Raw genomic sequence first — 18,097 nt, forward strand, 5'->3', positions numbered from 1 at the left:
TACTGACGTTGTGCCAGGTTGTTGCTGCGGCACCATTTCACTAGTTGGCATACCTCACTCCTGTACACCCTCTCGTCACTACCTGAGATTCTACCAACAATGGCTGTATTGTCAGCAAACTTATAGATGGTTTTCGAGCTACGCCTGGCAACACGGTCATGTGTATACAGAGAGCAGAGCAGTGGGCTAAGCACATACCCAAGCTGCGCCAGTGTTGATTGTCAGTGAGGAGGATATATTATCACTAATCGGCACAGACTGTGGTCTTCCGGTTAGGAAGCCAAGGATCCAATTGCAGGGGCCCAGGTTTTGCAACTTCTCAATCAGGATTGTGGGAATGATGGTGTTAAATGCTGAGCTATAGTTGATGAACACCATCCTGACGTAGGTGTTTGTGTTGTCTAGGTGGTCTAAAGCTGTGTGGAGAGCCATAGAGATTGCGTCTGCCATTGACCTATTGTGGCAATAAGCAAATTGCAGTAGGTCCAGGTCCTTGCTGAGGCAGTTCAGTCTAGTCATAACCAACCTCTTAAAACATTTCGTCACTGCTGATGTGAGTTCTACTGGGCGATAGTCATTAAGGCAGCCCAGATTATTCTTCTTAGGCACTTATTTCTTATACTCTGTGCATTCAGATATAACACTTTAACTGTATTTGCTACCATTTTTGGTTCTGCATCCCTAATGTACTGATGATCATCCTGCTGGCTACCATTTTGTACTATCACCTGCCTGCCTTTCTTGATGGCCAGATTGCATACTATCTTTGGTTTTTCACCATCTGTCCTATCCTGACTCCTTTCACTCTGGCTCCCATTTCGTCAGCTTAGTTCAAACCCTCCCCAATCACTCTAACAAACCAGCCCGCTAGAGTATTGGCCCCCTTTGGGTTCAAGTGCAACCCGTCCCTTTTGTATAAGTCATCCCTCCCCCAGAGGAGATCCCAATGAAGAACCTGAAGTTCTGCCCCAGCTTCTCAGCCAGGCATTCATCTGCCAAATCATCCTGTTTTTACCCTCACTGGCACATTGAAATTACTACTCTGGAGGTCCTGCTTTCTGCCTAGCTCTCTGAATTCTCTTCAGGACCTCTTTGCTTTTCCTTCCCATGTCATTGATATGAATACATTTGGCTGATCTCCTCCACCCCCTCAAAATGCAGTGGATGCAAACCAAGACATCCCTAACCCTGGCACCTGGGAGGCAACATACCATCCAGGTATCCCGTTCACATCCACACAATCTTCTGTCTGTTCTTCTGACTATTGAGCCCCATCATCACTACTGCTCTTCTCCTCCCCATCTGCACCACAGACCCATGCTCAATGCCAGTAAACTGGTTTCCGTGGTATTCCCCTGGGAGGTCATTCCCCCACAACAGTATTATTATAACGTGGGAGGGGGAAAGTTTTAAGATGTGCAAAAAGAATGTGAGTCAATTGTAGTTTTAAGAGTGGGGGGAAGACAATAATCATGTACTTACAGAAGAAATTCAGTTGGTTCAGTAGAAAATGAAAATTTATTGAATTGCTAAGCAGTCAAAACTGGTATGTCTGTCACATTGCTCTTTTTTATGTTGGAAGCTTATGAGAAGGAGTAATTTTTGTGAAAAGGTGTGGGTGTAATGTGAAAGAGAAAGCAGAATCAGAGGATGAGCTATTACTGAAATACAAGTCATAGTGCCATACAAAAAAAAGTACAGAAAGGTATAGAGGCCTTAGGTCCCACACCAACTGGTTCAAGAACAAATATAAGCTTGCAACCACAAGGCTCCTGAACTGGTGTGGTTAACTTCACTCATCACAACCCAGAATCAATTCTACAACCTACTCACTTTCAAGTGATCTTCAAAATTCATGTTCCGAATATCTTTTTTATTATTTGCACAATGTCTTATTTTGCACATTGGTTGTCAGTATCTATGTATGGTTTTCATAAATTCTGCTGTATTTTTAATTTTCCTCTAAATGTTTGCAAAATAATCTCAAGGTATCTGGTAACATGTATGCACTTTGAACTTCAGTAATGAAAACAGCTTTAATGATGGATCATTTTGGGACAACTTTTTATGAAGAAAATTCAAGACAGTGAGAAAGTTTCAATGACTGCAATCCACTGAAAGGTAAACATCCATGTCAATCAAAAAAAATTCAAATAGTAATTGCTCTGACAAAGACCTCCAATGGTTTTTAGACCAAACAGGCATAAGTAGTCTTTAGACCATATTGAAATGCAGTTCTGATGAAGGATCTTTGATGTGAACCATAGACTGTTTCTCATTCCACAGATGTTGTCCGATCTGCTGAGGCTTTCCAGTATTTTCAGTTTTGAATTAGGATATTTTCCATTATTTCAATTTTTTTCTGTAGAGTAGAATTTTAAACATAAAACATAAGAGGTGACCAAAGTAAGAACAGAGAGCTTTAATCAGAGTATTTGAGAACAAGCTAATATAAGAAAAGCTCTGCGGTAAAGGTATTATAGTGACAAGGAAGACGCAATGATGGACAGACTAAAACTTCATAACAGCTAACATTTCAGATCATTGACTTTTCTGATCTCAGACCCCATGTCCAAGGAGGCAACTGTATTTTGTAGGAACTTCAGAAAGCACACCTTTAACATCCCAATATGATTGACCTCTAACCAGCTGATCATTCCTATACATCAATTTATTTCCCCACCCCAAAATAACGAGTTTCTATCACTCAACCATTTTCTCATCTCCTCTATTCCATTCTAGCTCAGACTTAATCTTTCGGACTTTCATTAGTACCATCCAAAGCCTCCAGAATATTCAAATTAGGAAGGTCAAAAATCAAAGCAATTGCTAGCACTCTGCTTTGACATCCTCCATTGTTTCAGTGGGTAAATTTATTATAAAAGCCACACTATTTTCTATAATTTTCTCATCCTATTCTTTCAAAGTGAATACACTGTTCTCAGCCTCGTTGTTCACCTAGAAATCAGGTCATTTTAAGGCTTGTCAGATCAAATTCATTTGTCATTACTTATTCTTTGTTCAAATATTTTGCATATTCATGTATAATACTTTTAGTTTTGACATTTTCCCTACTTTTGAGTCTATTTACAGCAGCATACTGTCACTTGCTTTATAAACACAAAATCGCAGACTCAGGGCGACACAGTAGTGTAGAGATTAGTATATTATTTTACAGTACCAGTGATCATTGATCAGGGTTCAATTCCTGCCACTGCCTGTAAGGAGTTTGTACTTTTTCTGCATAACAAGTTTCCTCCCACATTCCAAAGACGTAGACTTTGGGTTTGAGAGTTGTGGGCACACTATGTTGGCCCCACTTGTGAGCTGCCCAGCACAATCCTCGCTGATTTGATGCAAACACATTTCACTGAATGTTTCGATGTACATGAATTTTGTTATTACTTGAAAACACTCTTAATTCACATTTTGAAATATCAAGAGAGAAGACAGAATTAGTTAATTATGTGCAAAGTATGTTAATTTAAATTTAGCATTGCCATGTTTGTAATGTACTCTGTTGCTGCAAAAAGTTAATTCTTGTGGCATTTATGCTATGTATGTATATATAGCTCTGAAAATTAATTTGAATATCAAGAGAAACAGTTGAGTTTAATGGGAGCATAGGAATTGGTTTGCGACCACCTTGTGCACTACCAAGTATTTGACTCTAACTGTCTTGCTCATCACATTTTCATAAACACAAGAGGTTCTCCAGATGCTTGAAATATTGAACACAAGTTCCAAGTCTAATTGTCACAACCAGACACAAATACACATAAATCTAGAACACAGCCAAACAAAACAGTCTTCCTCCAGGGCCAAGGTGCAGAATACAGTAAGACCATAAAACATAGGAGCAGAATTAAACCACTTGGCCCATCAAGTCTGCTCTACAGTACCAACAGTCATACACAGCACATAACAGTGAACAGTCACACAGGGGGAAAAGAAAAGGAGGCAACTGTATTCCCAAGTCCATGAACATTGTCAGCAAGAACAGTGCAGCTCATCTTCAACCAAGCGAACACTGGAGGGCAGCACTGACAGCCCCCAATCCAGCATGGACACCGCTGTCACCTCTCCTAGGCGGCTGCAATAGATGACACTGCAGCCTGATCTGGGCTACAACTGAGGCTGTGTAGCTTGTATCTCATTGTACACACGCATGTGAAAATAAACTCTACTTCTGTACAAGTTGCAAATGTTGCATGGTGAACAAAGTGCCGCAACATTGGTATTTCCAAATACAGCGGATTCCGGTTAACTGGGACACATTTGGGCCACCATATTTTGGCCCAATTAGCCGAATTTCCATGGAAACAGTTTTTAAAAAAGTGTAGAACAAATAGAGTTACAAATTACGTATTTAATTACAGAACAAATGAGAATGCCCATCAATAGTACTATAGTGCTATAAAACTGTATTAATTCATAATAGTTATTGACCAAGGAATTCACCCAGTGTACGTTATGAACAAAATCAGTTCAGATAATGGTCTGCCTTCATTCAATTGATGATTGCATCCTCCAAATCTTCATTTTCATTGTAGCATTCAAAATGACTGTTGATACCTTCAAATTCCTTGTAGTTTCTAACTGGCTGAAGCAATGAAATAGTTTCATTTTCACTCCTGGCCATTTCTGGCATCCCCAAGCCTGAATGCCTGAAACTGCATTGGGCAAAACAGTTCTGAGCTGCCTTGCTGCTTAATTCTCACCAACCATCAATGACAAAAATCACTTTTTTTAAAACAGAAAGGCACGCAGCTGCAGCTATTTGAAAACAGTGCACTCTCAGCAGGTTGGTGTCCTGGCCACACAAGTGTGAACAATTGACAGTACAGCACAGTTAGAACCTGTCCAGCAACACTCTCCTGTCCCAATTAAGCCAAACAGTGTCCCAAATAGGGCAGTGGCAGTAGGACGCTCCTTCCCTCTACCAACCTGCAGGTTACCCTTGGGCAGGGTGTAGCACCCGCTTAGCCCCCAGATCAGGGTCACACGAAGACATGGGACCAGGTGGTGGATGGTCGTATGAGCAACTGGTACACATCACAAGTCCTGGTTAAACGACCACTGACACAGTCTCTGAAGGGTATTGGTCATGGCTGGGGTCACCCGTCTTGTAAAGACACTGGCCAGAAGGCAAATTGCCAACAACGATCACAGTCGAGGAAAGACCATGATGTCCCACGTGATACGACACATAACGACGAGTATCCCAAATAAACCCAAGGGAATCCCGGCAATCCACTCGTTCCGATGTTGTCCTAAATAAGCGGCTGATCCGGAATCCACGATATCGGACTTTAGCTGGGACAACCCGCTCCCCACGGACTATCGTACCTGCCCCGCTTGCAGCCGAGAAGGAGCAGAGTGAACTTTCTGGAAAGCGCCTCCTCGGCGACACTCCGGGGAGGGCGGCAGCCGCGCACCCCCCCCCCGTCACGTGGTACCGCGCTCCGGCTTCAGTTGGAGGGCAGCGTTGCCGGGGAAACCGGGTTAGATTACTTTTTAATCCCGCGGCTGAAACGGCCGTTTGCGATCATGAGACTGACGGAGCCACCTCTACAGAAGAGGCTGGCGGTGTTAAGGAGAAAAATTAATGGGTTATTAATTTTGAAGTTAATTTATAGGGGGCGGGACTGAGCGTTTACCCAGCATACCACGGGGCTGACGTTACTGGAAACCATGGTGGCGGCTGGCGGAGCGGCGGCGACGAGTTGGGCTGACAGCGCAGGTAAAGCTCCGCTGGGGAGGGACACAGCCTCGGGAACCGGTTAACCAGGTCGGTAGCCCGAGGATTAGTCTTCGATTTAATGACTGACATAGCAGGTGGTAGGGTCTCCCGTGACAGGTCACTGGCCTGCTGTACCTGGGGCGGAGGGGTCGCCTTGGACCCCCGGCTGTCACTGGGGCCCACCGGGCGAAGCCGTGACAGCGGCCGGTCTGACAGCACTTCACGACAACGGGGAAACGTGTAGCTGCTCCTCCTACTGTAGTTCCAGCCACCTGGGTGTCGGGGCAGTGATTTGATCCAGTCCTACTGTATTTAATTTTCAGTACCCCCACCTCCCTATTACAACTTTCAGCTACTGGTATTCCGCTGGTGACTGTAACGACTTTTGATTTTATCCCTTGTGTCCATCCTGTATAGGTGGGATTTTGGGAACTTAAAATACCTTGTTGAATTTCTGGACTGTGGCGAAGGAATCTATCTCCGTGGTTCATCTGATTATCTCATTTAGGAATAGGCAAAATTAACGATCTTCATGAAAACATTTCCTTGACTGTCATTTCTTACTTGTTATGTTTCAGGCGGTTAAACGCTTTCGACGTTATCAAGAACAAATAGCTACCATGGGCGACTTCAGGCTAGAACTTTTTCGGGAGGATCTTCAGGGGGATTGTGGAGATTTAGGAAAGAACTTGTAGATTGTTCAGTCTGCATGGTTGGAGGCATAATTCTCAGTTGTTGCCTGAAGAGATTGGGAGATATGCCAATTCGGAGCTGAATTTATGCAAGTTGTAGGATGTTGAAAAAAGATTCTGAAATCCAGTGGCATGAACATAGATCTGTACATAGTAGATTTTTTTTTGCTGTTTGCATAAATGCACCAAACCATAGATTGTTCTGTTTTATTTTAAGGCCAATAATTGAAGGACACTCTTCATTAACTAGTTAATCTTGCATTGACATTTTACTATTTTTGTTGCTCAGAGAATAAGCTCAAATTTTTGCAGTTCAAAAAAAAATTGTTGAAATTAAATGTGTAGCAATAAGGGTTAAAGGTTTGTAAAATTCTTTGAGTTTATTAATGAGCTTTTGTAAATAAATAGTCTTCCTATACTCAATAGTTAACAGCTTTTCAAAGTTGACCTGTAAGCTCCAGTGACTTAAAACTAAATTTAAAGTAGAATTTTTGAGCTAATCTAAAAAGCATTGTATATTGTGTCAAAATAAAAATTTTCAAAACCTGTCAACAATTTACTAAAAATTAAAATCAAGATTGTGAGCCTGAAAATGTATTAATTCTCTTAGTAATTACTGTGCCAATTTTCCTCAGGAGTAATATAATTTATTTTAACTTGTTCATGTAGAAATTTGGAGGAGCACTTAGATAAATGCCCCCTCATTCTGTAAGGTCCATCAGTATGGTAGATTTTCAACAGACCAAACCAACATGAAGACAGAAGAGCACTCTGTGAGGGAAATGATAACAGAGAAGGTCAAATCTGGGAAAGGGCACAAGACCATCTCAAAGGCACTGAACAGACTTCACAGCATCATGAAAACATGGAAAAAATATGAAGCCGCAGCCACATGGACCAGATCAGGCCACCCCTCTAAACTTGGTTGCTGGAGAAGAATGGCACTTGTAAGAGATGCTACTGTAACCCCAACAGTCACTGTGCATGAGCTGCAGAAGTCAGTGGCGGTAACTACAGATGACGTTCATGGCTCCACAATCTCTTGAGGCCTTGCACAAAAGTATATTTGTGGAGGAGTGCAAGGAAGAACCCTTGACTTTAAAAATAGTATGTCCTTGCCCTTTAAGATTTTGCAAAGCATCACTTAAAAGATACTGTAAAGATGTGAAAGAATGTCTTGTAGTTGGATAAGAGCAAAATGGAACTTTGGCTTCAACTATAAGTGGTATGTGTGACATAAATCTAATGCAGCACATCAGTCAGGTTTATACCATCCCTCTGGTAAAATATGGTGGAGGGGGTATCATGCTATGGAAATGCTTTCAGTAGCAGCGACTGGAAATCTGGTCAGAGAAGATGAATGCTGCTAAATACAGAGAGATCCTGGATAAAAACCTGCTGGACTCTGCCAGAAAACTTGAACTGGGGAGGAAGTTTATCTTTCTGTAGGACAACAACCCAAAGCGCACTGCCAGAGCAACTTTGGATTGACTTCTAATGAAGAAAATTGATGCCCTTGAGTGGCTAAGTCAAAGTCCTGACCTTGATCATCTCCTGCAAAACCACAAGATTGCTGTCCACCGCTGCTTTCCAACTTGTCTGGAAGAGCTTGAGCAATTTTGCAAGGAAGAATGAGCAAATCTTGCTCCATCATGTTGTGCAAAACTAATAGAAACTTACTCAAAAAGAATAAGTAGCAGTAGTTGCGAGATGTGGTTCAACGAAGTACTGAGCAAAGGGGAATGAATACTTTTAAACTGTTGACTTTCAGTATTTGAATTTTTAGTTTTTGATGCTTTACAATTTAACCTTTTTTTTGTGCTCTACTGTGGGGGGGGGTAGAGAAGCATGTGATTCTCAAGTAAAAATTCTCAGTTAAATTGATCAAAATGAGTAATACTCATTGATGTGAACAAAGGCTCAAAAGTTTGGGTGTTGTATACTTTTACAAGGCTCTGTATATCTAGTTGTATCAAATTGTTACAATGAAGAAGTGACTGCAGCTGTTCAAGTGACCCAATATAGCTGCCGGGGCAATTGGGAATATGCATTCAGTACAGGCTTTGTCAATGTAGCCTTTATCCTGAGAATGAGTAATGGAAAAAATACCTGAAATCTTGTTATTTGTATCAAGTAAACTATGACCACTTACTAATTTCTCATTAACAATTGCAGTTTAACAAGATTTTCATTAGGTTATATTTTAGCTTATAGAACATAATCACTTTGACTCAGAAACTTTGGTAATGTAAATTTGAGATGTTTGTATTTTCTTTGGCATTTTGTAAATTCCATTTGCCAAGTGAAGCTAATTTCTTGGCTCAGGTTGTGTCACACGAGATCTATACCATGTATTTAAGTACCAACTGATTCTGTCTTTAAATATTAATCATGGTTCAAAACTTGTTATGTGGCAGGCCTTTACATTTAGTGTTCTTTAAATTTAGCTAACCTAACTCATCAGATGTGTGTAAAATCCTATTTGTGTGTTTATAAGGAGACATTGATCAAATAATTCTCTTAGCGTTCATACGTTTGTTATGTGACGTAGTGATCATGGTCTTTATATGACCCTGATCGTTCTTGGCAACAATGCTTAGCACAGAGCAATAAATGGAAGTAAAGCATTTGTCTTTGGATTAGAAATGGGTACAGAAATCTCATGTGTTGGGATTACTGAATCATATTGTATTTTAAACAATTGTTCATTAATCAGGAGCATGTTTTATGAAATGTATGATTGAAAGCTTCCATAGTAATGTTTACAATGGCTCAAAAAATCCAAGTATGCAGTTCTTTGTCCTGATGAAGGATTTCGGCCCAAAACGTCAGCTGATTACTCTTTTCCATAGATGCCGCCTGGCCTACAGAGTTCCTCCAGCTTTCTGTGTCTGTTGCTTGGATTTCCTGCATTTTCAGACTTTCTCAAGTTTATACAATGCTTTGCTGTCCTTTTTCCCTCTTCTTTGCCATTAAAGTGCTGGTACTTGGATAGCTAAATCTTTTGGATGTCACTGCTCTCTTGTGTAGCACGAGATAGTCATTCTTCATAAATCAATCTGTGATATGAGGCATCGAACTAGTATATTTCTAGTGGGGAACTAAAGACCTTTTTTTCCCCTTTCAGCTCAGGGGTGTTGTAGGTAGCTGTGTGACCTGACTGTAATGTTTGTTGCAGTTTAATTGGATATCAGTTAACAACAATTCCTGTCAAACACAAACTGCTTAAACAGCAACACAAACAATCATACTGTTTCTTGTCAATGCTGATTACACATTTAAACAATCACAGCCTAGGTTCAAAAAAAGTATGTGAACCTCTAAGGTAATGCCTTCCACAAAAGCTATTTGGAGTCGGGCATTCCAATCAATAAGATGAGTTGTAGAGGTGCCTTGCCCTATACAAGAGACACATAAAGTCCTGTTATTGGCAGCACCTGATCTTTTTAAGAAAGATCTGTATATGTGCATCATGCCTTGATCAAAACAACTTTCAGAGGACCTTAGAAGAAGAACTGTAGAAATGCATGAAGCTGGATAAGGTTACAGAAGCATTTCTAAAGGTCTGAGTGTTCATCAGTCCGCAGTAAGATAAATTGTCTGCAAATGGAGGAAATTCAGTACTGTTGCTACATTCCTTGGGAGCGGGCATCCTGCAAAGATCACACCAACAGCACAATGTGCAATACTGAAGGAGCTGGAAAAGGAACTCAATCTCTAGAACTTTCTAAAATCTTTGCTCATGTGTGCGCTATAAGAAAAACACTGAACAAGAATGGTGTTTGTGGCAGGTCACCATGGTGGAAACCACTGCAGCACATCTCAAGTCTGCAAAAGACCAACTGGATGTTCTGTAGACAGATGAGACAAAAGTTGAACTTTATGGCAGAAATGCACACCACTATGTTTGGAGGAAAAAGGGAACTACGTATCAACATCAAAACTTCATCCCAACTCTGAAGCATGGTGGAAGGAGCATCGGGATTTGGGGCTGCTTTGCTGCAATTTTTGAGGGAACAATTAATTCAAAATTGTATCAAGAAATTTTACAGGAGAATGTCAGGGTAGCAATCTTTCACTTGAAGCTTAACAGAAGTTGGATGTTGCATCAAGACAATAATCAGAAACAGAAGAGGAAATCAACAAGAGAATGATTTAAAAAGAAGAAAATTTGTGTTTTGGAATGGTCAAATCAGAGTCTAGACCTTAACCCAATTTAGATGCTGTGGCATGACCTGAAGAGAGCTGTTCATGCAAGCTATCCCAGAAATATTGACTAACTGTAACAGTTTTGTATGGAGGAATGATCCAAAATTCTTCCTTACCGTTGTGCAAGTCTGATCAGCAACTCCGGGAAACATTCGATAGAGGTTTTGCTGCGAAAGGAGGTTCTACCATATATTACGTATAAGGATTCACACTCATTTTCCAGCCTGAACTGTGAATGATTAAACAATGTGTTCAATAAAGACATGAAAATTACAATTGTGTGTTATTAATTTAGGCAGATTGTGTTTGTCTATTATTGTGACTTGGATGAAGATCAGATCATATTTTATGAGGAATTAGTGCAGAAAACCAGGTGATTACAAAGAGTTCACAAACTTTTTCTTGAAACTGTGTAGTCCTTAGGAAATCAATGGTTTCACTTGAGCTTGTAGTGAACAGGATATATTAATTGTCATATTTTTACCTTACAGCAGTGACTAAGGTATTTCATTCACTATGAAATGCTATTTGATGAAATCTGTTACGTAAACCTCTTTAGCATTTAACTTTTTTTTGTTCTTTGTGCTACTTTTCTCTGCATTAACAATTCTCTTTATCTGTTTCATTACCATTCAGAAAATTCCATTATCCTGGCATAATCTAGAATACAACATGGGTGACAATGACCCAGGAAAAGGCAAACTTGTGTCTGAGAATAACAATATCACATTCTATGAAACAGAAGACGATGAAGAGGAAATGACTAGAGAAGACAAGATGGGATTTTCTGGTAAAAATGGGCTTGTGTCCTCTTCCTCTGGTACAGTTTATGATCGGACAACTGTATTAATAGAACAAGACCCTATTGGCTTAGATGATGAGGAAGAAGATGAAGAAGTAGGAGGCAACAATAACAACTTGGTGTCTTTTTTATCAGAGAGTGGAGAGGATAACTTTTATTTGATATCAGATCCTGATGGAATGTCACAGGGTTATGTGCATCATACTATTTCACCTGATCAAATTCAGTTCACTATCAATCCTGGATCTACCCCAATGCCCAGGAATATTGAGGGAGCAACACTCACTTTGCAATCGGAGTGTCCTGAGACCAAGGTTAGAGAGGTAAGTAATTCTACTAAAATAGAATGGCAGTTCTGCTTTAAAGTTCAGTAAATTGATTTTCACCTGCCAGTATTTTTTTCAGGGTTTTCATTCTGTGAGAGCTTAGAGTGCCGCTGACGTATCAATTTGGTAGCTTTAAAATAATATATTTTTTTTGCAATTGCCTTTAGACGTAAGGACCAACTTCCAAGTCTGCGGGAGCAATAGGAAGTGAGTGTTATAGGCATATGATTTACCATGTGGTTGACACAAATCTGCAAATATTTTAAACTGCTTTTGATAAAATATAATAACCAGTTATCATATTAAAGAAAATATACCCTCAACAATTGGTTTGCCATTATGAATCACGATGGAATTTAATATTGCAGGGAAAAAAGGGAATACTTTCATGCAAATGCTGCTTTTAAAGATAATCTATTGTTTGAAGGACAGCTTTGAAATTTGTTCATTTAAATTGCCCACCTAAATTTACAGGCAACAGTGGAAAACATCCTAAACAGTGCGTGAAAATAAATTGGAAGAGTTGCTATATAATCTGGTTGCAGGAGGGACAGAACTGGCAGCTCAATATTCCAGGGTTCCGTCGTTTTAGTCGTGACAGAGCAGGAGGGATTAAAGGGGAAAGGATGGAATTACCAGTCAGGGAAAATATCACAACCGTCAGTCCTGACTGGAGAACTCATTTAGTGAGGTTTTAATGGGTGGAACAGAGGAATAGGAAAGTTATGACCACATTAATGAGTTATAGATCACTCAACAGTCCACAAGATTTTAGAGGAACAAATTTGTAGAGGGACTGCAGACTGTTGTAAGAAATATTTGATTGTTATATTAGGTGATTTAAAGTTTTTATATTGACTGGGACTCCCATACTGTGAAAGGATTAGATAGGATAGAACATAGAAATTTACAGCACATTACAGGCCCTTTGGCCCATAATGTTGTGCCAACCATGTAACCTACTCCAGAGACTCCCCAGAATTTCTGTAGTGCATAGCCCTCTGTTTTTCTGAGCTCCATGTACCTATCTAAGGAGTTCTTTAAAGACCTTATTGTATCTGCTTCCATCATTGCAGCCGGCAGTGCATTCCATGCACCCACCACTCTGTGTGAAAAAACCTACCCCTGACATCCCCTTGGTACCTATTTCCAAGCACCTTAAAATTATGCTCACTCAAGTTAGCCATTTCAGCCCTGGGGAAAAAAAGTGTCTGGCTATCCTCATGACCAATGCCCCTCATCATCTTGTACACCTTGAGTTTATTAAGTGTGTTCAGAAAAGTTTCCTTTATCAGTACGTAGAAGTCCTAATGAGAGAGTGTGTGATACTTGATCTCCTATTAGGGAATGAGACGTGGCAGGTGACAGAAGTTTGTGTAGGGAAACACTTGGCATCCAATGATCATAATGTCATTAATTTCAAACTAAATATGGAAAAAATAAGTCTGGGTCACAGATTGAGATTCTAAAAATGGATAATGGACAATTTTGATAATATTAGAAAGGATCTGGGAAGTGTGGATTTGAACAGGCTGTTTTCTGGCATAGGTGTACTTGGTAGGTGGGAGGCTTTCAAAAGTGAAAATTTGAGAGTAAAAAGCTTGTATGTGCCTGTGAGAATAAAAGGTAAAGAGAACAGGTTAATGGAACCTTGATTTTCAAGAGATATTGAGGCCCTGGTTAAGAAAAACAAGGAGGTGAGTAGCAGGTACAGGCAGGTAGGAACAAATGGGGTGCTGATGGAGTATAAAAAATACAAGAGTACACTTAATAAAGAATTCAGGATGGCTAAAAGAAGGCTTGAGGTTGCCCTAGCAGACAAGGCGAAGGAGAATCTTTTTTTGGTAATTTATTTCTTATTGAAATTCATCATCAAACAAACATTTCTGTAGGATGTATTTCAGATATTGTACATGTATATCATATAGTCATATATGCCATAAATCTCCACATAATATTTATGAGTATACACATAGAAAAGAGAGAAAAGAAAGAACAAGTGGAAGGAGAAAACTATGTACAAGTAGGGAGTGATTTTTTTTTAACAACATTCATTGGTTTGAAAGGATAAAATCAGGCCTATAAGGTGTAATGTAGTTAAACCATTTTTCCCAGTATGAATCAAATTGTTCCAACTTATGATTAACAGATGCTGTCATCTTCATTTTGTAAATGTCCATTGTAATTTCCCTCCATGCATTTAAGGTTGGGCTCTCCTGTGATAACCATTTCCTAGTAAGAGTCTTTTTACCTGCCACCAGCAGTATATTAATTAAATAGACAATAGGTGCAGAAGTAGACCATTCGGCCCTTCGAGCCTGCACAACCATTTTGAGATCATGGCTGATCAACTACTATCAATACCCGGTTCCTGCCTTGTCCCCATATCCCTTGATTCCCCTATCCATAAGATACCTATCTAGCTCCTTCTTGAAAGCATCCAGAGAATTGGCCTCCACTACCTTCCGAGACAGTGCATTCCAGACCCCCACAACTCTCTGGGAGAAGAAGTTTTTCCTTAACTCTGTCCTAAATGACCTACCCCATATTCTCAAACCATGCCCTCTGGTACTGGACTCTCACAGCATCTGGAACATATTTCCTGCCTCTATCTTGTCCAATCCCTTAATAATCTTATATGTTTCAATCAGATCCCTTCTCAATCTCCTTAATTCCAGCGTGTACAAGCCCAGTCTCTCTAACCTCTCTGCGTAAGACAGTCCAGACATCCCAGGATTGCTATCTGTGCCACGTGCGAGTGAGGCAAGGAACAGAAAGATTATAAAGATTAATACGTGGCTGAGAGGATGGTGCAAGAGGGAGGGCTTCAGGTTTGTAGATAATTGGGCTTTGTTCCAGGGAAGGTGGGATCTGTTCCGAACTGGAGCGGTACTAACATTCTTGCAGGGAAGTTTGCTAGTGCTTCTTGGGGGGTGGGGGGGGGGTTTAAACTAAATTTGCAGGGGGCGGGGATCCAGAATGTGAGAGAGGATAGTGAGAGGAAGAATAAAGGACAGGTGGGGACTACACGGTTCCAGAATATTAAGTGTGTAGTAGAGAAAGGTGAGGCGGAACAAGTGATAAGGAGGACACATGTACAGAGGGATGATCTGACGGAACATGGAGTTAAATGTGTTGAAAGAATAAGTAAATTTAGGAAGGACAACAAAATTCTAGGGGCGTATAGCCCGATGGGAGTTCGGCGAGCTGGGTTAAGCACAATAGGCAGCGATTCAAACAGAGAGAGGAGAAATGGGCTAAAAATTCTATACTGAATGCACGAAGTGTCAGAAATAAGATGGATGAGCTTGAAGCCCAGGTGTGAATGGGTAACTGTGATGTTGTTGGGATAACGGAGACATGGCTGCAGGGAGATCAGACCTGGGAAATGAATGTACAAGGGTATACGTGCTATCGTAGGGACAGAAATGTGGGCAGGGGGGTGGGGTGGCCCTGTTGGTGAGGAATGAGATTCAGTCCTTTGCAAGGGTGGACATAGGGTCAGGAGAAGTAGAGTCTGTGTGGATAGAACTGAGGAACAGTAAGGGCAAAAGGACCCAAATGGGTGTTGTCTACAGGCCACCAAACAGTAGCATGGATATTGGGTGCAAGTTGAATAGGGAGTTAACATTGGCATGTGGCAAAGGTAATGTCGCAGTAGTTATGGGGGATTTCAACATGCAGGTGAACTGGGAGAATCAGGTTGGTGCTGGACCACAGGATAGGGAGTTTGTATAGTGCCTACGGGATGCATTCTTGGAACAACTTGTACGAGAGCCGACCAGGGACAAGACTATTCCGGATTTAGTGTTATGTAATGAACAGGATTTGATAAGCGATCTCGCAGTAAAGGAGCCATTAGGAGGTAGTGATCATAATATGATAAGTTTTTATCTGCAATTTGAGAAGGATAAGGGCAGCTCGGAAGTGTCAGTGTTGCAGTTGAATGGGAAACTATGGAGCCATGAGTGTGGAGCTGGCCAAAGTTGACTGGACGCATAGTCTAGCAGAAAAGACAGTGGAACAGCAATGGCAGGTATTCTTGGGAATAATGCACAAGGTGCAAAATCAGTTCATCCCCCAGAGAAGGAAGGATTCAAAGGTGGGAAAGGGGCCACAGTGGTTGACAAAGGAAGACAGAGATTGCATAGCATTAAAAAAAAAAGGAAGTATGATGAGCGGGAGGACAGATGATTGGGAAGTTTTTACGGAACAACAGAACTTAACTAAAAAGACAATACAGGGAGAAAAAATGAGGTACGAACGCAAGCTAGCCAGGAATATAAAGAAAGATAGCAAAAGCTTTTTTAGGTATATATGAAGAGAAAGAAGATAGTTAAGAACAATGTTGGGCCCTTGAAGAATGAATTGGGTGAAATTGTTATGGGAAACAGAGAAACGGCAGAAGAATTTAATGAGTACTTTAGATCTGTTTTCACTAAGGAAGACACAAGCAATCTCCCAGATGTATGGATGGGCCAAGGACATAGGGTAACAGAGGAAATGAAACAGATTGACATTAGGAAGGAAACGGTGATGAGAAGACTGATGGGACTGAAGGCTGACAAATCCCAGGTCCAGATGGTCTGCATCCTAGGGTACTAAAGGAGGTGGCCCTGGAAATTGTGGATGCATTGGTAATCATTTTCCAATGTTCCTTAGATTCAGGATCAGTTCCTGAGGATTGGAGAATGGCTAATGTTATCCCACTTTTTAAGAAAGGAGGGAGGGAGAAAACAGAACTATCGACCTGTCAGCCTGACATCGGTGGTGGGGAAAATGCTGGAGTCCATTATTAAGGATGAAATAGTGGCATATCTAGATAGCAGTGATAGGATTGGGCCGAGCCAGCGTGGATTTACCAAGGGTAAATCATGCTTGACTAATCTGTTGGAGTTTTTCGAGGATGTAACCAGGAAGTTAGACGGGGGAGATCCAGTGGATGTAGTGTACCTTGATTTTCAGAAGGCATTTGATAAGGTCCCACATAGGAGATTGGTGGGCAAAATCAAAGCTCAGGGCATCGGGGGGAAGACATTGACATGGATAGAAAACTGGTTGGCGGATAGAAAGCAAAGGGTAGCGGTGAATGGGTGTTTCTCGGAATGGCAGGTGGTGACTAGTGGGGTGCCACAGAGCTCGGTATTAGGACCACAGCTGTTTACCATTTATGTTAACGATTTGGATGAAGGCATTGAAAATAATATCAGCAAATTTGCTGATGATACTAAGCTGGGTGGCAGTGTGACGTGATGAGGATGTTAGGAGAATTCAGGGTGACTTGGATAGGCTGGGCGAGTGGGCAGATACTTGGCAGATGACGTTTATAATAAGTGTGAAGTTATCCACTTTGGGAGTAAGAACAGGAAGGTAGATTATTATCTGAACGGTGTAGAGTTAGGTAAGGGAGAAATACAAAGAGATCCAGGAGTCCTTGTTCATCAGTCACTGAAGGTGAATGAGCAAGTGCAGCAAGCAGTGAAGAAGGCTAATGGAATGTTGGCCTTTATTTATCTCTTTTCAACCATTCTTGAGGTATATATCCAAAATATATGGTCTTACTATCTAAGGTTATTTCACTTTTAAAGATGTCTTGTAGGGCATTGTGTATCCCCCTCCAATAGTCGTTGGGCATTCCCAGAAAATATGATGGTTTGCATTTTGATTTCCACAATTTCTCCGGCAAACAGGGAGGTTACTATCATAATGGGATTTCTGAGAGGGTGTAATAAAATATCTTATCAAGTTTTTCCATCCGAACTCCCTCCATTTCTGTGAACTGGTATACTTCCATTGATACCTCCATATTATTGTCCATTCTTCCATATAATTATCCCTCCTTCCTTCTCCTGTTTTGTTTTAATGTGTGAAGTCAAATGTGTTTTAAGATTTGACAAACCCTTATACATGCTTGAAATTATTCTACTACCGTTATCTGAATTACATGCTTTTCTAAAGAGCTTTATCAAACGTACTTGCCTTGGTTACATTTTTAACCGTCCTGTTAACATATTGTTGCATATGTAAATACCGATAAAAGTCTTGTTTTTCTAATAAGTGTTTCTCTTTAAGCATTTCAAACTGAACAGTGTTCCTTCTTTTATTATATTGCAAAGAACTGTTATTCCTTTAGCTGTCTAGTCCTTAAATCCAGCACCCAGTTTATTCGTTGTAAAATCTGAGTCATATGCCCACCATTTAAGAATTGCAATATCTCCCTCTAGTTTATATTCTTTTATAATAGTTTTCCCTATTTTAAGAGTCCATTTCACCCATGGGTTATCAATAGTATTCATGTACCTTTGTAGGTTGTTATCAACCAAAG

The 18,097-nt window shown here is 40.6% G+C and overlaps 1 protein-coding gene across 5 annotated transcripts in view; it reads left to right on the forward strand.

Annotated features, from left to right (window-relative positions):
- Positions 1-1,595: 1,595 nt before the first annotated feature.
- Positions 1,596-18,097, forward strand: part of mtf1 (metal-regulatory transcription factor 1) — a 99,556-nt gene continuing 83,054 nt past the window's right edge. For 3 of the 5 annotated variants that reach the window (XM_059954332.1, XM_059954335.1, XM_059954334.1), the window contains exons 1-2: positions 1,596-5,743; positions 11,281-11,769. In XM_059954332.1, the coding sequence (XP_059810315.1) occupies positions 11,317-11,769 (453 nt within the window). In that variant the 5' untranslated portion in view covers positions 1,596-5,743; positions 11,281-11,316. Of the gene's footprint in view, positions 5,792-11,280; positions 11,770-18,097 lie in introns of all 5 variants that reach the window. The other 2 variants (XM_059954333.1, XM_059954336.1) reach the window with 2 other exon arrangements.

The sequence above is a fragment of the Hypanus sabinus genome, chromosome 30, assembly GCF_030144855.1.
Source record: "Hypanus sabinus isolate sHypSab1 chromosome 30, sHypSab1.hap1, whole genome shotgun sequence".
Lineage (NCBI taxonomy): Eukaryota > Metazoa > Chordata > Chondrichthyes > Myliobatiformes > Dasyatidae > Hypanus > Hypanus sabinus.